Below are 27,338 nucleotides of genomic sequence, written 5' to 3' on the forward strand. Positions count from 1 at the left end.
CTACACGCTGTACATCTACGCTCGGAATGGTCTGTGGGTGTACTACGGCATCATGGTGACCTTAGTGCTACTGCCCCAAATCACGGTACAAGCGTTAAGCCTAAGCTGGCAGATCGCTGATAAGTGCCCTTCGAGGCCAGTTTGGTGGGCGAACCTACTGCTTATCGGTACAGCTCACACGTAAGTATGATGGTGATGTGTGGTGTTTCATGGCGCAAGGGCCAGGTTTGGGACACACACGTAAGTTCAATGTTATGATCAGTGTTGCCTAAATAGGAACAACACGTGAATATTACTATGAGGGAAACCTTTCACTAGTTCACACTAAAGTTTTGCACGCAGGTAGCATATTGCGGTAACTTCAGGCTAACGCTCAATTTGCGCAGTCAGTGGGCTTCAACCGCAATAGCTTGGAAGTTCACTTCGCGTTGATTGTGGCTGCGCCAATAAAATAAAGATTTGGGTTGAACCGTCGGTGATGGTAATTTTAGTCGCATCCCTTTCAAAAGGGCCACGACATACGATCACCCATATATAGCCTGCATGAGATAATTAGGCCCTACACATATTGTAATTTTCCATTCTGCGTATCTCTACATTATGGTGTTTCGCTTCCATAAACGTTTATTTCTATATTATAAACTTACCTATCCTTGTAACGATTCCGGCAACATCTCATCCATGCATTTATCATCCCGAATACTCTAAACCTTTCGTAATCTCGACTACTGACCCTTTTAACGCTTGCATAATTTTTGAGCCACTGCAGCGCTTCTGGAAGTGGATTTTTCTTGCGGGTCTTGCAGGGTAAATATATTGTCATTCCATTACGATGTGCATTCGAATACAATCCCTTATGCTTAATAAAAAAGTGTAAAAGTAGACATTAACCCATAAAGAAAGGGGTGAGGCAAGGCGATGTGGTATCTCCAATGCTATTCACTGCATGCTTAAAGAAATATTGAAGCCATTGCAGCAGCACAGCTTAGCAGTGAGAATCAGTGGTGAATATCTCAACAACCTTCAGTTTGCAGATGATATTCTCCTGTTCAACAATAGTCGCGATCAATTGCAACAAATGATTGAGGACGTTAACCGAGAAACTGCCAAAGTGGGCTTGAAGTTCATTATGTAAACGACAAAGGTTGTGCTCGATAGCCCGGCAAGAAAACAAGAATTCATGATGGCCAGTCAGCCTCTGGAGTATGTAGAAGGATACGTTTATCTAGGTCAATTATTCATAGGGGATCCTGGTCATTAGAGGAATTATTGCCAAGGGGCGAATATGCGCGCCGGCGGCCGCCATCATCGGCAAGCTCCAATTTCAAGACCGCGGCAGCACCGTCCGTATCAAGTGGTTCCCGGCGCACGCCGGCGAGTGTGCATCCTCACCGAACCACAACGAGACGGCCCATTCGGCGGCGCGAGCGCTTACCTTCCGCGCCCCCGAGAGTGACCGTTCCGTGTGGTGGTTCGAAACCAAGGACAGATTGACTAGTTATGCCGAAGTAACCAAGTGTTACCGCTTAGCTCGACGGACAATGCCGCCTCCCCACCCGGCACTCAGTCGGGAGGAGGCCGTAATCCTAAGACAAATACAGACCGCGTCACTCCTCGCCCCCGCAATGCTGCACGTGCTTCACCCAGAGCTCTATCCGAGTGGGCTGTGCGGTGTTTGTGCAGCGGGTCCGGCGGACCAATGGCACATCATGTGGGACTGTGCCAGGTTCCCGACGGCAGCTAACTCCAGGACTTACCCGCCAGAACTTCAATGTGCACTGCAGTCTACAGACAAGGACCCACAACTGTGGGCCGTCCAGCAGGCCCGGGGTGCGCTCGAAAAGCACAAGCCTCGTGACCCACTACAAACGGGCCCAACGGGGCTAGTGCAGAGTAGAGTATAATCCCGGGTCGACGCTTGGCCAGCGTCACGACTCGTTAAATCGTCGTTTGCCGGCCCTTTATTAAAGTTATTCCTATCCTATACCGAAGAAGGAAAATGGGTTGGAGTGCATACGCAGGCACTAACACATCTTGACCGGGAGTCTACCGCTGCCGTCGAAAAGAAAAGCGTACAATCATTGCGTTCTACAGGTTATAACATATGGGGCAAAAACTTGGAGGGTAACAAAGAAGCTTGAGAACAAGTTAAGGGCCACGCGAAGAGCGATGGAACAAAACATGTTAGGAGTAACGTTAAGAGACCGGACGAGCGTGGTGAGTATCAGAGAGCAAATGGTGATAGCCAATGTTCTAGTTGGCATTAAGAGAAAGAAATGGAGCTTGGGAGGCCATGTAATGGATAAGGTAGATAACCGGCAGACCATTAGAGGTACAAAAAAAGTGACAAGGGAAGGGAAGCGCAGTCGAGGACAGCAGAAAATTAGGTGGTGTGATGAAATTCGCAAATTTCCAAGCGCAAGTTGGAATTAGGAAGCGCAAGAAAGGGGTATTTTCGCATCGCTGGGACAAAGGACATAAAGGTAGACAAAGGACATAAAGGTAGGTAGGTAGGACATAAAGGTAGGCTGGTGATGACGCTTATCGATTATGGAATATTGACCGCCTCGAGTGGTCAGTCTCTATGCCATAAGGTACATCTTTCGATGCTTTGATGATGAGTTGCCCTTTGTTGAGCGCGCACACTGTGGACGCCTACGTTTCAAGCGATGATGAAAGTCCTCCATTTTGGCCAAGAGCACCACTGGCTAACACTTCATGGGTTAATCTTGCATAGACACGCAAATACCAAGAAAGTGGACGGGACCACGCTGCCGTTGCAGCTTCATTGGCAAAACGCTGCACGTGTAATCCCGAAAATGTAAGTTTGGTTCTCACCTAGGGCCATGTTATTCTTTTCTATATTTTAATTAAGGATAACAATAATTTCTCGTATTCTTTATTTTTGGCTTCATTCTCAATTTCAACGTATCAACATATTATTATGGGGAGACATTATCACTCTCGGTTATTCATCGCCCCTCCGTCCTTTCATTCTCCTTTATTCGTGCCATGATTTTGCTTCCTTGCGCCTGTCCCATTGTAGAGCAACTATAGCAGGTCTCTTTACGGTTAGCCTTCATTCCTTTCCCATCTTATTTATCTTTCTCAAAATATCATGACGCGCAACCACTCTACTTCGGCCGCCAATGGTTCAATTTCCGTGCTGCCATATAAAAGAGAAAGACACAGAAGTATTGATAGCGAGCCCGAAAATTACTGTGAACGAACATGAAAGTGAGGCCAAGACACTTCAAAGTCCATCCTCGTGGACTATCACCACGCTATCGCCATTCACTTGGTGATAGGTTTTAGAATACCATGTTTACAAACCATGGGAATGTTTTTACACTGTTTTTCAGGCAATGGTTAACGCTGCGCGCCTGCTTCAAGGCGGCCAAGACGAAACGACGGGAGGACTATGACGCATACACGAAGCACAGAACTGACTTCTATTTGCTGGCGGTCTACAAGTCGTTGCTGAAGTCAGCGCCTCAGGTCGTGCTTCAGATGTACATCATTTTCGACACTAAAGACTGGAGACCTCAGACAGGTTTGCATTCGTATTGCACTTCGATCTGAAAGGACCGTCTAAAACGAATGTCATATATGCTTATAATGTTGCCTTGTGCCTTCCAGAAACCCCTAGATATTTATTTTACATCAATATAATACCCAGTTGCAAAGAAAATCAGGCCCACAAAGTCGTTCGCGGTTTAAATCACCCGCGCCTTAATGCTTAGGTTGTGGGTTCGGCTCCCACCGGCGACAAGTTGCTTTTTCCGTCCATTTTCAGTTTCCTTTAACTTTTCATTCCCACACTTCAATCTAAACTACAAATAACATTCCCCTGTGCTTTTGTTGGCTTCATATGACTGGGATGGAAAATCGGGTCCCACGGTCCCCTTTTCTTTTATTCATTCCACGGCGAATAGGTTCACTTTCACGCCTATATTATTTCAGCCTAAAAACTTAGAGGTATTTATTTAGTTATTTATTTATCCAGTTTCCTAATAAATGCGAACTACCTATAGTTCTGCATTGTGAACCAGAGTGATGTGCACGAGTTCTTGCTCTCCGCCTCTACTAGAGCGGTAATGAATCGAACCCGCGACCTTGTGCTTAGCATAACCACGCTATAGCCACTGTTACGGCTCGACTCATGGGCGACAGTTGGTTTCACAAGGCCAGAAATGACCAGTTCTTCATGTTATCGTTCGTACTATAGCACGAGCAGTAGATAGCTTGACGAACTTGAAATGCGCACGTATGCCGCGACATCTTGAATGGTTGAAACCGGAGGAAGTCTCGTACTTCCCGCGAGCGTAGAGCGAACAAAGGCGCCTGCTCACATACGAGCCTGGACGATTCGGCCGCACAAAGCCACGAGAAGGGACAGTTGAGAGTTTTGTCTTACACGTGAACACATAGCCATTTGCGCAATAGTAACTATCGAGTAATCGGTTAGGTGCTCGCAGACGATGGTCATTACTTCCATTGGCGTTCACGTGGAAGCGGGGCGGCGACAAATAACTAATCTAGCCCGCTTGAGCTAATCAGGTATTCTACAGGGTGACTCAACTATCAAGCACTAAGATTTAAAAATACGCAAATGCCGCGTAGCTGCAACCAATAAGGGTGATGTTGTTTCCCGTCCCTTGAAGATACTGAGATTATTTTTTGCATGCCACCCTGCTTGCACACTCCCTCTTAATTTAATGATGAACTTCTCAAATATGAACACATGAAAAGTAACATATGAGAAAATTGTAGAGCAACATAAATACATGAATAACTCCCGATACAGCTTTATGGTGCTCAATGCGTGCTACATAAAAGCTTTTGCCGAGCGTAAAGGAAGCCCGCGAATACACGCGAAATTGCCGTGTGATTGGCCGTTCGAGGCGCTTTGCGAGCTTTCGTGGGATTCTTTCAGGCTCGGACAAACACTTTTGTCAAGCACGTATTGAGCAACAGAAAGCTGTATACGGCAGTGTTCATGTAGCTCTGCAATTTTTGAATCAAAATTTTCTTGTAATTTTAATACTTGAGAAGCTGATAATTTATTATGACTAATTATGCAGTTAGGCGGAATGCAAAAAATAATCTGAGTATCTCCAAGCGACGGCAAACTACATTATCTAGGTTCTGTCCATCTGCGTGGCATTTGCATTTATATAAATCTTGGTGCATGATAATTGGGGCATCCCGTGTCCAACATTTTGGCGTAGCGTCCAACATTTTGCCTATCTCTCCTTCATATTTTCTCTCTTATTAGCGGCATGAGGGCCCAGAGGCACTCTTGTTTCTTGTGCAGCACATCCGGTTCACCGCCTGAGACGACGGGGGACGAAATTCAATATAACTTATAAGAAACAGAAAAAATAGTACAGCACAATGTTCATAGGTTTCATTATAGATACATCAGAGCACAAGTTTAGTTAAAAGTTGAGTTACTGAAGTGTCTGGAAGAATAAAAATTAATTAGAAATAAATGTGTTCTAGATGTCAGCCACTCCTGGTTATAGTGCAGAAAGGCTACAAGCTCAATCGCACATACCCCTATCGGCACCGCACAGAATCTTAGACCTGCTACGTGACCACGACCTTGGCGAAATCGTGGAAATCCGGAAGTAGAAAGCCGTAGTAATGACGTCACCAACGACGTCACAAACAAAAAGGTGGCATGATATTTAACCGGATAATCAATGGAAAACAGTTGCCTGGTATAAACTGAAAATCTGCCTAGCAGAACGGATGTGACGTCACTTCCTCCTCTCTCGCTTCTCCTCTCCCGGCGCGCACCTCCTCGATCGCTCGCTAACCGCCATGGTTGCTCAGAGGCTGAGGTGTAGCGCATTTAAGCACGAGGTTGCGGGATCGAATCCGCGCCATGGCCGCCCTATTTCGATGGGGCGAAATGCGAAAAAAAAAAAACCGCGTACTTTATACAAAAAAGAGGTGAGGCGTGCAGACAGGACACAAGAGTAGAGAAGTGGACAACACTAAGGTTGTGAGTTTTTAGGTGAGCGTCAAAGAACCCCAGGTGATCCAAATTTGCGGAGTCCCTCACTACGGCCTGCCTCATAATCAAATCGTGGTTTCGGCACGTAAAATCCCATCATTTATCTTTTTTCCCGCCCACTCGTAACAGCTTCGCGCGCTCGCTCGTGACATGCCATGACGTCAGCACCTTTGAAACGTAAGGTGCGCTTCGTGCGGCGCTCACCTGGGGGCTACGCCACACCATATTATACAGCTGTACATATTATACAGCTACCTCTGCCTGTAAGGACTCCGGTTCTACAATTCTCTTCCCTGCTTTCTTTCTCACCCATACGCGAAGCGTACCTTGCTTATGTCGACTGATGACCAAATAATGATTCCCTGCTTTCAACCCCAGCGCTTCTGGAAAGTGCACTTTACTTATGGGGAATGCTGATATTTTGGCTCGCTGCTGCATCGTAAAGATCTTAACCTACGTGTCTCACTGGATGAATACGTTGACATTCCAATAAGATATGCTGAGTTGTCCCAGATGTATGCTGCATAACACAGATGCTTCACCTTCTCAAACATATTTGCTCTAGTATGCTTTCCTCTATAGGCGACCTACTCGGTCCTCAGACAGCAAGGCACGGCTCGTCGTGTTATTGCACAGATGCTCCATTTGTAGTTTATTTCTTGCAATTGTTGTAGAACGTAGTTTCTTTTTCGCTTTCATTCTTTGCATTTATTTTGCTGGCTCGGTTTCTCTCACTTTCTTTTAATGGCTTCGGGTTGTTTTATATTTTCATTTATCCAGTACTTAGTTGCCGATTTTCGTTACCGCTTCCTTCATTCTGTGTCCCCGTTTTCGGGTCAGAAATACCTGGGAGCTTTAGACACCCATCTATTTTTATAAATTTTTAGAGTCTGTTTTGAAAATTAATTTCGCTATGCAGTTCTATTACTCCAAAAGAGGTCCAGCCCATATGACCCTGTACTGCTTTATTTGTGGTTTTAACATGGGCACTCAGTGGCCGTAGACCCGCCGACCATTGTTTAACTGTCAACCGAGATAGGGGCTGTGTTCCAATATTCGCTGTTGACGGCTAAGTAGACGGCTAAGTGGACAGCGGCAATCTTAAGTCTAATCCCAATTCTCACGAAGACGTCAAAGCAGACAGCTTCCCGAAGACAGGATCTAAGTAAAAAACTATGCAGGTTACTTTTATGTCCAAACAAGATGGCAGCTGAGTAGGACGCTTGGAAGGCGGAGAGGAAGGTTGTCTGCATACAAGAAAACGTAGGCACGCTATACTACAGCCTTTAGATAAGCTACATCGCATTTTTCAGAAGTTTGCAGGCGCAAATACCTAAAATGCAGAAATAATGTGTGCTTTTTTCACAACTTTTTTTTGTCAGCGTGAGGTGGCATCACGTTCCAGAAGCCTCTTTTCCGTGCGTCTTCCAGACGGCTAGAAACGTGCCCCATTAATTGACCTCGAGGCTGCTTCGGCTGTCTCCTTAGCTGTCTACGTAGACTGTCTTTGATGTTGGCAGGAATCGGACCACACCCAAGGTCTCTGACCTTAACCGCATATTGGCGTTTGCGAATGTTAACTATGGCGGCATTAGCCCTAATATTTCTAGCACCACGCCATATTTATTGTAGGCCCAAAGTGCTGCATTATTGATGTTCTCGCTGTGGTGCTGGGCTGCTAAGCATGAGGTCGCAGGATCGAATCCCGGCCATGGCGGCCACATTTCGATGCGGGCGAAATGTAATAACGCCGGTGTACTTAGATTTAGGTGCACGCTAAAGAAGCCCAGGTGGTCTAAATTTCCGGAGTCCCCACTACGGCGTGCCTCATAATGAGAAAGCGGTTTTGGCACGTAAAACCCAATAATTTAATTTTTTATTGATGCATTCCGTCTGCCCTTCATCTCAGATTATTTGGTAGATATTTCAGGCAGGAATTTGCTTCGTTTATGTATGCTTCAAAATATTTATATTGCTCGACTATGTGCATAAGCTTACCGTCGAATTAATGCTGCGTCATTATTAGTCTCTTCTTCATTTTGCTCAATTTCATTGCACGGGCGCGTGGATGAAACCTAAGTCGTGCAAGGTACACAAGTGCATATTTCTCTGATTCAAGCAGCAAAATAAAACAGGCTTGACTTTAGATTTGTTAAATTTAACAGAATACCGTAAAAAGTATGGAAAAAGATCAGGTTGAAGCCGCGGTGACGCGCGTGAATATAAACCATGGACAATGTAAAACGTGCTGAAATATTCTGGTACATGAGTGAAACAAGATACCTGAGTACCCCTCTCCTTCATAAAACAAGGAAAAAGCTAATTGTACGTGTTGGATCTAGAGCAAAATAGCACCATCAATTATTGTAGACAGAAAATTGGGGAATATCATTGAACAATCAATGCACCGTACAGCAAGACGAGCGTCATTGCTACGTCGCGTGAATAAATATAAGCGAAACCAAGCGTTGTTATTGTACTGGATCAATGATCCGAAGAGCTGTTTCATCGCATTTTAACGCGATAGCATTAAGGAGCCCGCGTCCTGCGGACAGCGTCGGCGTCGAACGTCGTTCCGGGAACAAGATTTTCGAGCCACGCATACCCATGACGTCCATAAGACTCAAGGAATTCACTGAAGTAATTGAGTTTCGCAAGCTACAATCCATAGAAAAACCGTAAACTACGACTTGTACACAACCCACAGACATGACAGCTTTCGGACTGTAATTTGAATATACGAGAAGACATAATTCCGTTACGCGAGAACTGACACGAACCCTTTTTCCAGCGGTGCCACAATGCACAAACCGGAACTGCGTCCACCATCTGCGCACATCGGCGCGTAAATATCTGAGTCCTCGGAGTGGCGCGCCCGCTTCCTTGAAATACTTCCGGACGGCGCTTGCCTCCGCCGCATCAACCGCCGCAGTAAGAGGCGATTGGAGGATTAGTGGAAGATAAGTAGGGAAACGTCAAAAAAAGAGAGACGTACAAAAGCACAGTTCGCAATCAGGGATCAGAAAGTTTGGTTGTGGGAGTTCATCGTGTTTTTTTTTTTTTTTTATCGTTTAACCTAGGTAGGACATTAGGCAGTACAATAGCAAGAGCTCGGTGGCACAATCCACTGCCCCGTTCCCAAGGGGACGCTCATAACATCCATCCATCCATCCATCAATCCTTCGCGGTCCACGCAAGAGGTCGCGTTTCCACCAGAAAGCTCCCCTTCGTGCACTGCATTCACCGCGAGCGTTTCCCTGTAAACGTCGTGGTTACATACGCGGCAGTTGCCGGGAAGCGTGAGACGCAGTCAGGGATCTTCGAAAGCTATCGCGTTCCCCTCTCGAAGCCTAAGCGTCCTCCATTTTTTTACGTATGTAAGAAAGACACTTGGCGGAAGTTTCTTGATGTGTCCAGCCATATAATTTATGTGTGCTTTTTAGCCTTATCTGGTATGAAAACGATATATAGAACCGGCGTATAGAAAACCTTTGTTTTGGTCTATGAAATCACGATGGCCATATACAACTTGGTATACATCGGACCAAAAATATGTTATTATAACTGTTTCTATCAACAATGAAATAATGTTAGGCAACCTTAATACCACAGTGACGTATAAATTAGACGGTCGACATAAAGCATAATAAAGAGTTTTCGACAGGGAACGCAACGAATTATATTTTCAATTTCGTCCGTTGAAGTTGCTTAGCGTTGATCACTTGAACGAGGATGTCAGTGGCGGTGATTGTGATACCTAATGTTTATGAGGAAGTTAGCAAATACACGTGAACTTTACAGTAATATTTATGTCAGAAAAACACAGTATAGAAAATTTCTTGATACGCAGTCGGCACTGCCATTCACTCCCTCATCATTTTGCCATGGTACATTATCGCCTACGACTTTGATCAGCGGAGCCGACGGCCAGACAAGAAGACAGCTACCTTCTGCGACATCATTTTGCACTTGATATGGAGGATTGGAACAGTATCGTCACGCATCGTTGCCATGGTACTGATGGCGATAGCGGACGATTCCTGGACATTCGGATACTTCGGTAAGTGCCCTAACGTGCCCTTAGCGAGTACAGAGTACGTATGTGCCAAAGCGCGGATATCGTCGAGCTTCACGCTCCATTTCAATTCCAGAGATCATCTTTGAAGCCAGTGTACACTTGAACTGTATAGAGAAGAAATAAGTCTCCTTGTTTCTTCTCTTTTTCTTTTTGTTTTCGCAGACTCTGAGAGTGTAGGCGGACTCCAGTAAGAAAAGCGAATGAATATGCGAACAGTAACATGCAGCTACAAAAAAAAAAAAAAAAAACAAGTTATCAGTCTGACTCAACACACGCGGATTTTACTCTTGCAGTGCATACGCTGCACGTCACCATTCGGAAAGAAGAGAGGGCGAATAAAGCAATATAAAGGCAGTAGTGTTCCAATATAGCCAGAAACAAACAACCCCAAAATTGGTTCAAGTGGTTTTGCAGAGAGGCGGTGACTCCGGTACATGTACTCACCTACCTGGTAGAAAAATGGAGGCTTACGAAAAGGGTTCTACTTAAATTGAGGACGGCGCAACGAGGTATGGAAAGAAGAATGATGAGTGTAACGTTAAGGGACAAGAAGAGAGCAGATTGGGTGAGGGAAAAACGTGAGTTAATGACATCTCAGTTAAAATCAAGAAAACGAAATGGGCATGCGCAGGGCATGTAATGAGGAGGGAAGATAACCGATGGTCATTATGTGTTAAGGACTGGATTTCAAGAGAGGGGAAGCGTAGCAAGGGGCGGCAGAAAGTTAGGTCAGCGGATAAGATTAACAAGTTTGCAGGGACAACATGGCCACAATTAGCACATGACCGGGGTAGTTGGAGTAGTATAGGAGAGACCTTTGCCCTGCAGTGGGCGTAGCCAGCTGATGGTGATGGTGATGAGAATGATGACGCTGACTAGGCTGCCACGACACGCCCTCTCTAGGGAGTCGGGAAGACGGAATGACTAGAAGCATTCTTATCGGTCTGTCAATGGAAGTATTATTACATGATTAAGAAAAACTGGACCGATACCCAAAACGCCTAGTGACTGGCCAGATACAGTTATGTTTTTATCGGTGTGCCAATTGTTATTAGCACTGAATAAAAACAACTGCTATACATAAAAACTACTGAGTGAACAGTCATTCGTCTACCACGAATTAGAACATAATATTTGGCAAAAATACATCTCGCGTTATGAGGTGCTTTTATTCTGTGATAAAGTATATTAGGAAACACCAAGATAGTGGGGAAATGTGCGAGGCGGCATGGCACGATCTTGTCTCGTTTTTAGGGTCACTTAGGTTCAGTGTAAAGGAAAAGAGAAGAATACTAGCAAAAAAGATGAAAGGATGGGCGTTAACTTCAAACTGGTTTATTTCGTGACATGTTCGAACATTCTTTCAACACTCCAACTGAGTAGCGCTAAAAGCAACACAATATCAAAAGAATGCTTGATAAGAGAAGAAGTGTTGCTGACATATCATGTCGAAGTCTTTTGCAAGTCCTAATTTGAAGGGTAAGTGATTTAACATTTAGCACAGAAACATTTGATTGACCTCTCACTGTATGCACTTAGGCACACAGGAAGATTGAGTTTGTCTCTCCTTGTGTGGTTACTTGTCTTGTGTTTAGCAATGCCAAAAGAGATATTTTAAGAGGCAGATGTATGTGAGTGCCTAATATTTCTCTCACTATCCAGGAGATCATGTAGTTCCGTGAAGTCGTAAGTTACAGTAGGCATAGTCCCTCAGAAGAGGGCACAGTCGGTCACAAATTTTTAGGGAGCACGTGATCTCAAAAAACGCTGAATATCCAAGCAGGTTTCACAATAGGCCGTAAAAAAGCACATCACACTATTGTTCGCGTATGCAATCAGAGGCTGCAAATTCGAATTCCAGGCTGCGTTGTCAGGCTGTAGAGATGAGTTTTTCCAAAATGCCATGGTCCATGAAATTTTGTGGCCAACTGTACTTCAGCGATATTGCCCCAATGCAAACGACATCAAAGAAAGGCAAGCAAAAATTCACGCAGAAACTCCTCTGGGAGTTAAGTATGAGTTAGTATTGTGCCACTTCCTCATCTCCATGCAGCCCGGTGTAATTATTAGCGTTATGAAGCATGATCTCAACAGTATAAGCCCTTATCAACCCTTATTGGTTGTTGTCAACCTACCGGACTTTATCCGAACCTTATCAACCTTTATGGTCGGCGTCAACCTTATCTCAATGGATCCGACCATTATCAACTCCTATAGGCCCTTATCAACCTTTATCGATGATTATTAATCTGATCAGAATTTCTGCGACCATTATAGTTCTTCTCGCTTTCTAACACCGTACCCATCCATATTGAGCCATTATAACAGTGATGCGACTCATATAACCCTTCATCACGCATTATCATTCCTATCAATATATTGACTGCTCATCTGTCTGTGTTGCGTGACGTGAAATTTATGAGGCCTCAGAGGTCGGCGGCATTTCGATCGGTAAAGGGACGCCCCAACAGAAGGCACATCCTGCCATTGCCGAAACGCATCGGGCATGTGTTGTGTTCGGCATTGCATTTTCACAAAAAAAATCTGAGTGCCCTTCCACTCTGTGAACAAGGATGATCAGCGAAGCTCTGTATGTGGACCCCTAATGGCGAAGTTCACCTCCGCCGCTGGTCGGCCCGGCATCGCACTATCTTCGGGATCGGCCCACGTATGGGGGGTGCTCAACACCTGCTTATCGTAGCGTAATCTTCTGCGAATGTTTATTCCACCATCGCCAAATCTGTCAACAGAGTCCTCGTAGAAGTTGCACTCCTCTAACATTTGTTTTGTACCGCCAAGAGAACGCATTCATGTGGTTCAGATCTATCTACCTTCTGCATTTGTCGGTGTTTGGCCCATGAGCACTGTTCTCGTATTTGTCAGCTACGAAGCAGCGCCACGTGTGGCAGAGTGACACTACGGTACTCAAGGAAAAAACTTGCCACTTTCCGAATATATTTGAAATTTTTTTTCAATGGCTGCAGGAGGCAGAATTCTGCCGATATATTTTTGTGAGTAGAGCCTCTACATATCGTGCGGAAGAAAAAAAGTGAATTTAAAAATTTATGATTTCTTCCCACCAGGCAGCTACTTTGTCATGACAGCGATCGTCGCCGTCATGTTGATGGAGCTTCAAGGCCGAAATCAAGTTGCGCCAGACGTTCCGTTCTGGCAGAAGCTGGCACACAGCACTGCGATGGGCACATCCCTCACATTCTGCTTCTTCAACGTAGCCGACTCTTCCTCCCGCGGTTGGCTTACCCTCATGTACACGTACGCCTTCACGCTGAACGCTTTCGCACTTCTGGAATACTTCAGGGTGTGGTCTATCACTGGCGAGCCGCACCACGGCACGATTGCGATGAGCATTGTGCTCGGGGCATTCCTCCTAGGTGAGTTCCCAATACTGTCGACGGACTTTCCAGCTAACACGGCACGACGAGTGAGCCTGGCAGGCGGACTTTATTGTGGCTCTTTAATTCTAAAGCTACATTTCGCTCTATCTCACTCTCACTGCCTTATATGTAGTGAGACACTGCAGCAAGTTTGCAGTTTTCGCACACGCAGTTCCATAAAGCATGTGGAACCGGACAAATGCACCATCAATGTGTAATGAAGCTGATACTTTTACTGCTAACAATCGCTATGAAAAGGATGAGTTCAAGCGCTTCAACTAGAAGAAATTTTTATTCCCGTTTAATTAAACTTCTTCTAGCAGGCTTGAGCAGGTGTTTTCTTTTTCAATTTTTATTTGAAAAAATACATTTGGTAATGACAGCATTCAATCGATTGGTCTAAGTACATTGCACTAGTCGACCAACCAGGCAGTATATAGAGCATCGAAATGTATTTAACAAACGTGTGCCACAGATTTATTGTATCAACTTCACATGCTATCCATTATTTGTCCAAATTGAACAATTTAAAATGATATTCCGGGTGTATATAACAGCATCTTATAGAAACCGTGTTTTATACACAGAGATCAATGATGTGTTTAAGAAAGTGTAAGAAAATATGAAAGTATATTCGATGTCAAATCAATGCAGTACATGTAAGAACCTTTGCGTTACATTATGTATTGGCCCCCACAGACACACACCTTGCATTTTCTAATTTCGTTATAGATTTTTTGCTTTGTTTCTGAGGCAATTCCGAACAGGACACCATCAATTTGATTAAAAACACTTTTAACATAATATTGCAGTCTCTTGCTACCATAATTAGTATGACTACGTCATTTAACAAAGCGCTCTCTTGAACGTAATGTTACATTTTTGCGAGCTATATTGAAATCACCAGAAAAATAATACTGCGAAAGCACCACAAAATAAAGAGTTGCTGTATTTGTTGTACAGCAGGAAGAACGCATGTTTTTTTTTATGTCGGCTGATTGCAATAGAGAACGTAAGCCACTGTATTTACAGTTCGTTTAATTCTGTTGTTCAAGGTTTGCGAGTGTAAGCAACTGCTATATAATGTTATCGCATACACTAATATGGATCCAACTAATGTTTTGTATATGTTTATCCGCAAATTCAGTGGGGTTTTCCCTCGCAAACTGCAGATGATTGCCGCAGTGGTAATGGCAAGCGCAGAGCGTACAATTCGTGCTAACGACCGTGTCCGCTAAATATTACTTCACTACGCGCCGCGGAAACATCTGAAATTTCAAACCGAAGGCCGTTTTCCCTTCCCCTGGTGGCCGCCGTGCTCCACGATGAACAGTGACGTACTCGTGCTAGTGCGCCTACGTACACGTGTTTGTGTTGTGACGTCGCTCGTAGTGACTAGTGACGTCGAGAATTATTCAAGGCAACATCTGTTATTTCTGTAATCTGTTGCTTGAATTGATGAATTAATGTTGAGTGAAATAATAAAACAGACGAACACATGGTCTGCGTGTTTTCGTTTTACTTCGCACCGCTGCGAGAAAGATGTACTTCCGTTTCTTCTGCTTGTTTCGACGTAGTGCTGCGGCGCACACAAACACCGAAGATACGTCATTTTCCATCGTTTTCCTGCGCGCGATCGTGCTCTATGCTCTGCTTTTGTCTGCCTCAGTGTTCGTGTAGCGCTGACTTACACCGCTAGTCGGATGTTCTCGTGCACAGCGCGCAAAATTGTGCACTGCGCAAAACGAGACCACTCGCGCGCGACGCCGAAAGTAAAAGTCCGCCGCGCCGCAAAAAAAAAAAAGAAAGAAGGTTTGCACTCCACCAGCAACTGCGTATTCTACGGCCGCGCGCGCATTATTTTGAAAGCGATATGCGCAGTACAGGTGTATCGACGGCACCGACGGCTCATAGCTTCAAGGCCGCTGTGTTAGCGTTGAAGCGATGGACAGCACGAAGGTCACTTCGCTCGCTGCTTCTGCCACGCTTCCTCGTGGCAGCGTTTTGACAGCGAGTCTCCGCGGTCCTCGAGTGTGACGTGTTCATGTTTACTTGCGCGCACTAACGCCGTGCTTGCTGATATAATTATTAAGCGAATGTTTGGAAGATTGCGCGTCAGGTAAAACTACTTTCTTAGTTCGTATGGCTGCCTACTAATTTGCTGTCGCAACTGATACGTTCTATTCGGTGTTGTGCTTCCGGAATTCGCGCAAGGCACTGCGCTGGGCTTCGAAACGAGCTTCACGCTGTAGAGGAGTTCCTAATCTACGGCGTCTCGCCTGATACACCCGCATTGTTGCAAGCCGCCTAGCACGTTTCTCGGGAGCCTCCTGGGCACGCGAAGCCCACACTTTTTTCCCGGACTTCCTCAGCTTGCGCCCGGCGATTGGCGATTACTTCAGTGTCAGTTGGCTCGCGCTCGGCCTGCCGCTGTTTGCGTTGCTGCTCCACCCGTCTCGGTCGGCGCTCGGCTACTCGATCACGAGATGAACCCGGCACCTCCATAGCGCTCACACAACCGGTAGCAACTGCCAGAGGAGGTTAACCCAGCGCGCCTCCACCTACCTTCCCTCTTCGCGGCGCTTCGCCTGGTTTCTCCATGCCTCCTTCGCTCAACGTTAACTAAACTTTCCTCTAGATGGTGTTAGCTTGCCGCGCGCTATAGCGCTTGCACGTACTTTCTCGGCACATGATTCTCTTCTCCTCCAGGCGCCTTCCTACTTCGCGGCTTCAACCTCACATTCACTGATTACACTATGCGGCCAGTTACGCTTGCGCGTAAAATGTGCATCCGAGGAAAATGGTAATACAATGTTGTCCGGTCGTGGGCAGTACTTGGGCTTACTGAGCTCGTACAAGTGGCACGACCAAAGATTGTTGTCTGTATCTCTCTTTATATTCGTCCACGTGAACCTATGCAGGTGCTTATTATAGTTTCACCAGAAACCGTCAGGAAAACCAGAGTCGGGACTCAGAACTGTCATGGTAGATGCGGAGCAATTCCATAACGAGGGTCTCCACAACAGCGAACCTTCCATTGGTAAACTTTGAATGTGCGCATCGTTCTCGTGGTTTCGTCACCTTTAACACTTCATGGGAAACTTCGACCGATGAGGTCGAATGGTCAGGCTATTTGTCATCTTTGCAAAATCATTAATGAAAACCCTGACGCTCCCTGCTGGTCCAAAGAAAACGCGCAGCGGATGAAGTCGTAAGTGTGGAGATGCGCTGTAGAAACTACTGATTGCCACTTATGGCAGCACCGTTAGACACTCTATATATAAAAAAGATAACCTTCGGCTGAAACAACTCCCTCATTTTTTTCATTTATCGCCCAATCAGTGCTACTAAGAGCTTCTGAGGGATTTGGCAAGTTTTCGGAGTTCTTCTCATGTGTCGAATACACCATGATTTTATCGATGTAAAGATTTCAAATTATTACCGCGTATATGGCTTTAGAACACTGTTTATCATTTTCTGGAACCATGTGGGTGAGTTATTGCAGCCAAAGCTGGTTCGTTATATTTATGTATATTTAGCTGTGTAGTTGTTTCTATTTTACGGTGACCGCTTTTCTGCGGCTAAGATATGTTAAACTTATCGTTCAGTGCAAGAAGCGCGTGCATGACTTGGAATTTACGCAAATGTTATCGTTCATTCGATCTGTTGTGTATGTCCACGCCGAACCATGCATTATATGATCGCATGCATGAGAAGAATTGCGCTGTAGTTTCTGGAAACCACACGGGCACCAGCGATTGCACTCGATCCTTCGACGAGTGATGCGTAAAAGCCGACGCGTTTGAGCCGCTGATCAGATTCTGACGATCGCCGACTGTGTTCGCCACTATCGTTGTGCTTGAAGTGTAACTTCCCTTTTCGAGCACAGGTTCGCCCAATAAAAGTCAGTTTCCTTGTTCACTGTTTTGCGGCTGTGTTCTTGAAGGTCACTACCACTTGACAGTATCGAATGGCGTTACCAAGGCGTAAAACGTTTTAGCCTCCTTTGACAGAGAGACTTGCCAGAAGCCTTTACACAAGCCTCAGCCAGAAGAGATGTTACAGGCCCCGGTTTTGTTGATAATTTCGTGGACATGTGCCATTAGCAATGGAATAAGTCAGTCTGCTTTTTGGCCTACCTGTGATCGGTGCAGGGAATTAAGAGCAAGAGTGATTGACACTGGCGCTGAACGTCTTCGCATTTTTTTTCCTTCAACCAATGCTTCTCTCGCGACACATTGCGGGCTTTGCATTGCACTATAGTTTTGCCCCGTAGTTCAAATGGTATATTAAACTTCGATGTAGCCTTAAAATGGCCACCGACGCAATTATATAGCACTAGACACAGTTTGATAACCTCTGCCGCTGTAGTGGGCTTACTTTCATGTTCAGCAAGAGAAACCTAAGACATGTGGCGGCCACCTGAGTGGTGACTGTCCCATGTTAGTTGAGGCTAAGTCTCAGTTTACATGGCTGGGCGAGACAAGACCAAATCACATTTTACTACATCGAGTGCTAGAGCTTTTTTCAAGGCGTTTTTCCGTTTGCAGGTGATCAATCCATCCGCCCACGTTATTTACGATTGTTTCCTGTCGTCGTAACCAAACACCGTAACAGAACAATCTTCGACGATGCTTAAGCCCGAAATTTCGCTGTACTCGTAGTTTACTCAAGTCATGGGTGCTTCACTATCTGCTAAGCCCTTGAGGCCGCTCCCATTGGCTTCCACTGAATGTACGCAAGCTTAGCACTAACGGCAAAGAATATGGTTAAATGATAGTGTGCTGGTCTGCCAACTTTTCAACTTGGTCACGTTCTTACACTTTGGTCTGCTATCTCCACTAGATGAAGTTCGGCCACCATTAGAAATGCTCTCGTGATGTTGACGGGAGCAGAAATATGTCATACTTTTAAGCCTGCCATCCATGGTATGCGGCGTTCATAGTTGAAGGTCGTGCTCCATGCTCTCAACCAGTCCCATTATAAAGAGAGAGTTGAGCGACTAGTTCAACAACCTGGAGTCAACAACATGTAGCAGCATTATCTTAAAAAAAAAAGTTGTGTGCCAGAGGGCCGGTATTGCATGTGAAGACTATAGCACTGTCCCAGCTCTCGAGCTTTATTCCGTGAGGTGTCCTTAAGTTTTGCAACTTACATATGCCATGAGAACTGTGACCGTTTGCAACGTATGGGGGTTCCAAGCTCTATATTAATGGGCCCTTCCTACAAGCTAAAAATTTTTCGAGTACCTGTATCTCCCAATGTATTGCCGATTTCGACACGATTATTGACACAATTTTGACACAATATTGACACGAGGCTAGCCCAAGAGAACTCAGGTTCCCGGGGTATGCCTCCTTAATTTGGCATCAATTTCACTGAGGCTACTGCGCCCGCGGAGACTGGCGAGGGATGAAATTTTGTGAGTGACGTTAACAACTTCGACACAAGCCGCGGTGGCTCAGCGGCTATGGTGTTTTACTGCTAAGCACGAAGTCGCGGGGTGACATCCCCGCCGTGGTGGCCGCATTTCGCAGGGGGTGAAATGCAAAAATGCCCGTGTCCCGTGCAATGGGGGCACGTTAAAGACCTTCTGGTGGTAAAAATATTCCGAAGTCCCCCACTATGGCGCACCTCATAATCAAACTGTGGTTTTGGCACGTAAAACCCCAGAGTTCAATTCAGCGATTTCGACCTTAACTTCATATGTGAGGCTGAGCAACGTTGAATGCTCGATGGGGGCTGTTACATGGGCTTGTTGGTATGGCATCTTCTATTTTGACGTAGCGCAAGCTTAACGACAGCGACACAGAAATCCACATTTGACAAACACATATAACGCTTTGTGTTACTCAAATTGGCATTTCTATTTCCCGGTTGTTCAGCCTACTTTACAACAAAGTAGTTGAATGCTTTATGAGGACCAGCTTTGGATTCAAAGTTTGAGTTATTTGACTTTTTTGAGTTGACTGTTTTTGACTCCTACAGAGCGATTTAGTCCGCTGTATTTATTACACTGTAATCTGTTGTAAAATTCTACTTGTTTTTTAATATTGTCTGAATATTGGTATAGATAATCAAATAAATTAGACAAACAAACAGCATGTTCTTCAGGAAAAAAAAAATACTCCTATTGAAAAGATCATTCTAAAAAAATGCTACCTTTTGTGTCTGTATCATCGCTTATCAGCTCCCGTATCAGAGACGACAGGACGCGTTTACAATTCTAAGCAAAGGGTACCTAAATAATAGCTGCGCTTGACTCTAGAAGCCAACATCGAACTCACGAAACAAGTTTGAGCTGAAAGCCCATTATCAACTTCATGGAATGTAGGGTAAGTCGAGCCCTGTGAGGTTTTTTTCCCGCCTTCAGTACTGTGCTTCTAGTCATGGGGCATAGAGAAAGCAAGAGTTATTCTACAAGAATAAGACAACCGGTTAGCTGCTACCTTGTTGATGAGACATGTTTGAACGTTCAAGCTAAAAAAAAAAAAAAAAGAACTCTCTAACGACGCTCTGGCAACCGGTCATCACGGCATGTGGGAGTGCCCGTTCGTCTAACAATCTTGCCTAAGCGCATCCAGCGCTCAGCATCACGTCTACACTTTCAGATGATGGCAAAATGCCAATGTTGGTACAGTGTTGCTTGCATTATGCAAGTCTTGGTCACGTATGAAAGGGAAATAGAATATACTAACTATCAGGAAGTCTATATTGTCACATGGTAGTGACGGTGAAGAAACCGAAACGGTGAATGGTGAAACCAGCATTTAATTGGGCGAACTTGTGCCCAGAAAACCAAGGTACACTCAAAGGACCGCAATAGGGGCGAACTCGATCGGCGGTCGTCGAAATCGGATCAGCAGGTCAAGCGCATCGGTTATTATACATGCATCAGTCGTCTAATGTTCCAGAGTAATCGCTGGGACCCCCGTGTCTTCTACAAAGTTCTGCAGTATTCCTGTCGCGTATACATGCAATCAGATTACACACGGTTCAGTGACAGTGGATGGAACCCTCGATAACATCCCAGAAACTTCCGATATATGCAAGGGCGTCCTGCGATGTGCGATATCATTTGTTAGGCGGGGACACGTGGTCGCCCGATAAAGATAAAGAAGTACACGTGCCAATATACTTACAAACTAAGGTGACACTAACGTTCAGTATTCTACGAAAGTACATAAACCTACACTTAGATGGAGTGAGAGATGTTTCAAAGTTTCTCTACTGCAAATAAAGACTGAAAGCGATTCCATTTAAAGTCCGAAGCTTCGCTTCTATTAACATTTGGACTGTCATTTATTTACATTGTACGGCCTAATTGTCACTCGTCAGAGTAAGCAGGCCACCGAAACATCCCGTTGGCTTGCTCCCACTAGTTGGCAACTTCATATGTACTGCGCAATCTTACAAATGAAATGAAAAATCTTTCCTATAGTGCACATTTGTCCACATCTCCTGTATGCAGCACGCAACGCAAAACATTTTCCGTGCTAAGCAACTTAGGAATAGAAGGCATAAGTCACATGATTGTACAAATACCTATCAGTACATTTCCTTTGCTTCTTTCTTTGGTTTGTATCAGTGTTTGATGCTGCGGCACGAATACTGAAAAATGTGCGTCTTAGACAAATGTAGAGAGGACATTGTTTGTAATAAATATAGCGTAGCGTAATTGAGTGGTGCGCTTACCCATAGTCACCAAAGGGCGCGGAACTTTGGCCTCCTCTAGCATCGATTAATCTGTATTTATTACTGCGCCTCGTTCTATGACAATAGGGGTGAGCGCCATGGCCTGGTACAACAAGAGGCATAAGGACGATCCGGTCTGCACACTACCCCTTTTCCCATGGAGAGTTCCCCACTCGACAAGCACAACGCCATGGCAGGTAAGTCAGCCTGTGCTGAAGCGTTGGATTGCCTTTGACATCATGGAAGGAAGTGTTTGTAACTCAGCAATAAAGTCGCTAAATTTAATCAGTTTTAATATATTTCCATCTTTGTCTTTTTAAGTCCTAGTGACCCTTTTATCGATGCATCTAGCCAGTAAATCATCTTGATAAATTGTCCTCAGAAGGCTTTGGCTATGTTTAGTGCGTAGCGCCCACCATAGTCTACGTATGATACGCAGCCACTATTAATTCCTGCTTTAAACAGAAGGTCAATAGCGAGCCGTCCTGGTGCATCAAATATGCTGTTCTAGGCAAAGCACATTAATGAGAGCTGGAACTGTTACGGGAAATTAAGGATTGCCTTGTTTCCAAAATCAGACTACAATTGCCACCACGAGATGTAATTAAATGTTTATTTTAAAATATTGTAAGACGGAAGGAGCTCTAGGAAGAAATGAAATGTCAGACAAGCAAAATTTCCAGCATGTCTTCACTACCAATTTGTGAATTTTCGTTAAACATGGAGTGCTTGGGGCAGCCACCTTGCGACTTTATCAAAAAGACAAATAAAAGAAAAGTAGGTTGGCAGCAAGAAATAAGCATCACTTTGTATAAGAAAAATTCTGGATGAAACATATTTCATGCGACATCTGATTAATCGTAAGATATGCACATCAGTCTCAAATCTCGAATAAGATGTTAAAAGGTTGTTCATTTAAAGAAAAATAATCGCTTAAATTCTCACAGCTCTTGCGTGATGCACGTAATCTTAGCTGAGCTGTATAATTGCACGCTTGCTTTGCGTCTCATATGCATCTGCTTATTTCTTTAGTTCGATTTTTTTGTTGCTTGTGAAAGATTACGTTCTACAACGCTTTCATATGTGCTTCTCAATCAAATATTAACCATTATCGAAAATTGTAATGTCCCCGCAGCTATTAAAAATATGCACTAAGTTACTAATAGTGGCTTTCTGACATTTCCATTTGCGAAATTTCAGAGGAAGCCTCAGCTCGGGTGCTCCTATCTAAATATAAGTTAAAGGTGAAATCGTGTTTCTCAGCGATCAATACACCGGATTTTATGAGGTTTGTTACAGTTTAAAGAGAAAGCTAGGATCTAGAAACTGCAGGAAAGGGACTCCTCTTCGGGAAGATATTAAAAAAAGTTGATAATAGCAAAACATTGAAAAACTAAGCTATCAAGTTAGCCCGACAATGTAATATGGCATTATTATTCGGTAAGAGGCTCTAATTATGAATTTAAATCCGACAAAATGGATACTATATACGGCCCTTCCAAATGGACTACTGATTTTGAGTAAGCTATTTGCAAAATTCATGTAAACGTTCTAACAAACCCACCTTAGCTGCAGCTTATTAGACCAAACATGTCGGCTTTAGATGTTCTAACGGACGCAGTTTACAGGAATGCGACAATGTTTTTTTGCATAGTCACTGATATGTACTTGGTGCTTTTATTTGTTACACTTACTAATTTTAGGCAATTCTTGTAAAAAATTCAGGCGCTATATTAACATTCCGCTTCTTGCAGTCCCTACAGTTCGTCTTTTTTGCCCCAATGCGACAGAATTCAGAAGAAAAAGTTTGAGGGTTTATCTCATCAAGCATTTATGCGTTTTACATACATTTGAATTGGTAGCATTGCAGATGTGGCCCCAAGCTATAGCTTCTCTTAATCCGAACAGTAATAATGCCATATCTGCTTAGCAGAAACCCTGTGACTCCATTAGTGCTGGATGTCAATTTCGCAATTGTAACATATTCGCGGAGTTAATAATTAGGCAGTTAATTGGTAATATTTTATTTATCTACATGGATGGCATTACGTTTTGCTGGGCAAGTAATGGCGGCATTTTCAAGCAGTTCATCTGAACCGGCCATGCGATGTCCTTGCGGCTTATCAAAACTGTTCGGAATAAAAACAAACATCAGGTATGTCACCAAGCATATGCGCTACCAACATTAGCTGTTCATGAGAGTGTCCTGGGCGAGTCGGTACATGGATATGGTGCATTGCACGTGGTAAATGGTGGTACTTACTTCATGGCGCCAGTAGCTTTGACACTGTCCATATTAAGGGTTTTTCGGTTTATTATTAATCCACTGTCATTTCTCTGCTCAAATAAACGTTACCTGCCCTTGAGCCGTTCTTCTGCAGAACTTCAAGGACGCTGCCGTTTGACCACTATCGAGATGTACTTTGTCGTTCCAAATAAACTGTGGCAATATGCACTTTATTACACTGCACAAAAAACGACGTAACTACCTCACTTTACAACGTGCATATGTGATGTCGTCAACCAAGTAAAGCTGCCTTCGCGTACCACACGTTATCTCGCTCACCGCACGCGTTGCAAATGAGGCATAAGAAACAAACAGAAGTTCATACGCAACATACATCATACACCAATGTGAACGTACTACGTCGTAGCAGTGAGTTAGTTACCTGGGACAATTACTTTCCTTTTCCTGCTACATACCGCGTCACTGGCTGAATGAATGGTCACGATTTATTCGATTATTTTCAGAAATGAAAGAATGGTAGGTTCATTTTGATCACAAAATTATTTAGTAAAACTTTTTAATATATACTCATCACGCATATAAGCAAACATTCAGGCATGTGTCAGAGAGCTATTGTTGGTGTTACAAAACATCTCTTCGTTCTCTTCAAATTTGGCACCAGGAAACCTGACAACCGCGTGACGACGCCATTGATCAGAGCGATATTAGTAAATAAATGACCAGGATGTCGGTTCTTTGCATTTTGCAGCGAAATGAAACCTAAAATGTACATGTGTAGAGTAAAATATATAATGCGAAGTAACTTTCTTTTCGCTTTGGTCGTCTCATGGCTTGCTAATACGTAAGCGACATTAACAGAAAAGTTCGCCATTGATTACGATAGTCCCTAAAGCTAAATTTTACCGTAGCTCTGCACGGGTTTTCATTTCACGATATATGGGTTAGCGCGGACAATGCATGTCGCAGGACACGCTGGAAGTGCCGCGAAGTGTGGCGCGACTGCCTCGTTAAACTGGAGATCGCGAGATCCAGCGCGTGGGTGACGCGTGGGCGCGATTCACAGCAATAACCGACGACAGACCTCCCAGACGACGCGCCTTACTGTGCTGCCACCTCGTAGCCATCGGCGCAGCACTACGCTTTTAACACGACAGCGTTAAGGAGCTCGTGTCGCAGAAAAGCCGGTGTTGTCGGCGTCGGTGGCGTTGGCCGTGAGCGAGAAATGGCGGAAGGCAATTCATAAATAAAAACAACTTGCAAGATGGGAATCGAACCAGGGTCTCCGGAGTGTGAAATGGAAACGCTACCATACAGCCATGAGTTAAATGCTTCAATGCGGGACAAAAGAGCCGCTAGTGAAGGCGGTGTTGCTTTAGAAACGTGCCGTAGAAAGTTATACTGAGGTGTATATCGGTAATTATGAGCATGTTAATTACAGAAGTCGAAGTTGAACGCGTAGCGAAGTACGTTTCCGCTACATTCCTTCTGCGCTTGGGGCCCACGCAGAGCCATCTTGCGGCAAACACAGAAACCCCCCTCCTCGCAATATACGGCGCTGCCCGGGCAGGTGGCGCGCCACTCGCCCGCTTCTCCCCTTCGTCTTGTTTAAGCGCATTGGGGCCGTGCGGGGACCGGTGCGAGGATGTCCCAATACCCTTGCGTTTAATAAGTTTTCTCGATCTTTCCCCTTCCAACTTCCAGCGTGCGTCACTCAAACCCTGTGTTTAGGCGTCGAGGCTCCTCTTTCCGCTCACAGCGCGATTCCTAGTTGCAGCGTTCGATACGGGACGCTTCTGACGTGATCGCTGCGCCGTAGCGCGTCTGGTGGGAAAGCGTCCCCTGCGATGTGTGCCATGCTGCTGGCGAGGAGTCATGCGTCTGTGTGGTGCTCCCAAGCGAGATAGAGGACGGTCCCCTCAAGGCGTCAGCCCCATGATCGCGTCCGCTTTCATGGCGCGTCGCGGCCCGGTTGTCCGTGCCGATCACGACGTTTGGCTCGCGTAGATCGTTTCTCCCTCCGGGACACCAAGTTCTTTGGTTAGTTCCGATTGCTCAGGCGTACGTTTCATCTTTGCGTGACTCAAGAGCATGCCGAGCGAAGAGTGGGCGGTGCGAACGGGGTGCGATAACGCTGTCGCGTTCCACTCTTGAAGGCGAAGCTTAAGCGTCCTCCAATTTTTCTTCTCGCGCTTTCGCCATACACTCCTCCGCTTTCCGTCTCATAGTTCCGCCGTACCCTCCTCTACCGCTGTCCTCCTTACACCTTTTCGCTCTTGCCGCCTTTTTCATACCCCGCTGCGCGTCGCGCACGCTCTCGCCTTTCGCTGTGCTCGTTCGCTCGGTGGCGCCACAATCGCCGTCGCTTGCCGCAGGAACCGGCGACTAAGAAAAGCGCTCTAAAATATCGTATTAAAGAAGTGGCGCGACAGAACTGTTTTCATACAGATCTGGGAGTTCTGTGCGCATTTGTTAGAACATATGTAGGGCGCAGATATGATAGGTATGAGCTTAGAGCTTACGTACAGTTCTTCCGATGTACACGAGGGTTCTGCCAAATTCTCGTGTGGATATTATGGATATATTTTATCGTGGCTCTTAATACATCCTACTTATCACTTTCATGTTTCTGACAGCTTGCAGAGCTATGATACTGTTATTATTAACTTTTTTTCTAGCTACTTGGTTCAAGTGTGATGCTCCAGATTTTTTTTTACGACTGCCTGGAATTTCTGAAGAAAGGATGGCCTAAATTCATTTTCAGTTTGCTACATTCCGCATATTCAATTTTGACTTGAAGTGCAAGAAATGTAGCAGAATTCGACGCAGGCTGCGCACGCCGAACAAAATGATTTTTTAAATCTCATTCACTTAGAGAACAGTTTCTGTTAAGCTTTCTCTTAAATGTTACTGGCCCATAGCCACTGAAACAAAGGTACCGCCATTGGTTACCACTAACGGAAACATGTTCTAAGCTCAAGTAAGCGCAATACGATTACCAGCAAGTGAAATAACTAGGTTGATAATGTCATTTGATCACGAGTGCACTGCGTGCAGCTCAAACTAACTACGTCTGCACATTCCTTGGGATGTATTGTGAATGGCTGAGCACAATGGCGATTACTCGGTACATTTGTGCACGTGTACACAGACGCACATAAACCGATGCAAAATATTGCCGATTAAACCCATGACTGCGCCTGAAGTGCAGTACTGCATGTGACAAACATTATTCTCTTTACTGCAGGTCGAACACCTCCTCGAAAGCGTTTTCATCGCAAACCACGCCGCCGATAGCTTCAGCGAGCGAACTACCCTGTTCAGTTCAAGGTAGTGACAAGAAGACGCTCCAGACAGCGGCGACAGAAAATTGAGAGCGTCCAGTAGAGCCTTAGTGTTGCAGAGTGAAGGAACCTATAAATTTACTTTTTATTTGTGAATTTGTGTTCGTCTGCTCGGGGCTTCCATATATTTTATATACTTTTTATAATTTCAGCCTCGTTAGAGGGACCTGCTGTCATGAACTCTAAATTTGGCAATTAGTATATAAGCGAAGATATTTCTACGGTATGGGGTCATGGTGTTCCACGGGTTTGAAGAGGTACACGTGACTCTTGTATTGGTGAGTTCGCCGTTGACCTGTGTACATGCTACTGTTGTATTATAAGATACGCATTCAGAGCACGCAAAGTTTTCAACACATGTCTTCAAATCACAAGATCTTATAGCACTGCGCAGGCGTAAATCCTAGAATGGCAGGTGAACTTAAAAACACGATCTTGCTTCAATAGACAATGAAGCATTATAAAACTTAGATTAGTAGCATACACCAATGACATGAAAGATAAGAATTTATTTCACCAGCTCGTGATAAACACAGGAGGTAAAAGCGCAGGACGC

The 27,338-nt window shown here is 44.8% G+C and overlaps 1 protein-coding gene across 1 annotated transcript; it reads left to right on the forward strand.

Annotated features, from left to right (window-relative positions):
- On the forward strand, positions 1 to 26,878 carry LOC126528311 (XK-related protein 6-like). The gene is made up of 6 exons (XM_050176191.3): positions 1 to 180; positions 3,363 to 3,553; positions 9,876 to 10,085; positions 13,187 to 13,495; positions 21,281 to 21,390; positions 26,686 to 26,878. Exons 1-6 carry the CDS (start codon positions 53 to 55, stop codon positions 26,770 to 26,772), a joined length of 1,035 nt encoding a protein of 344 aa, XP_050032148.1. The 5' UTR covers positions 1 to 52; the 3' UTR covers positions 26,773 to 26,878.
- The last annotated feature ends 460 nt before the right edge of the window (positions 26,879 to 27,338 follow it).

Source organism: Dermacentor andersoni, chromosome 9 (assembly GCF_023375885.2).
Source record: "Dermacentor andersoni chromosome 9, qqDerAnde1_hic_scaffold, whole genome shotgun sequence".
Lineage (NCBI taxonomy): Eukaryota > Metazoa > Arthropoda > Arachnida > Ixodida > Ixodidae > Dermacentor > Dermacentor andersoni.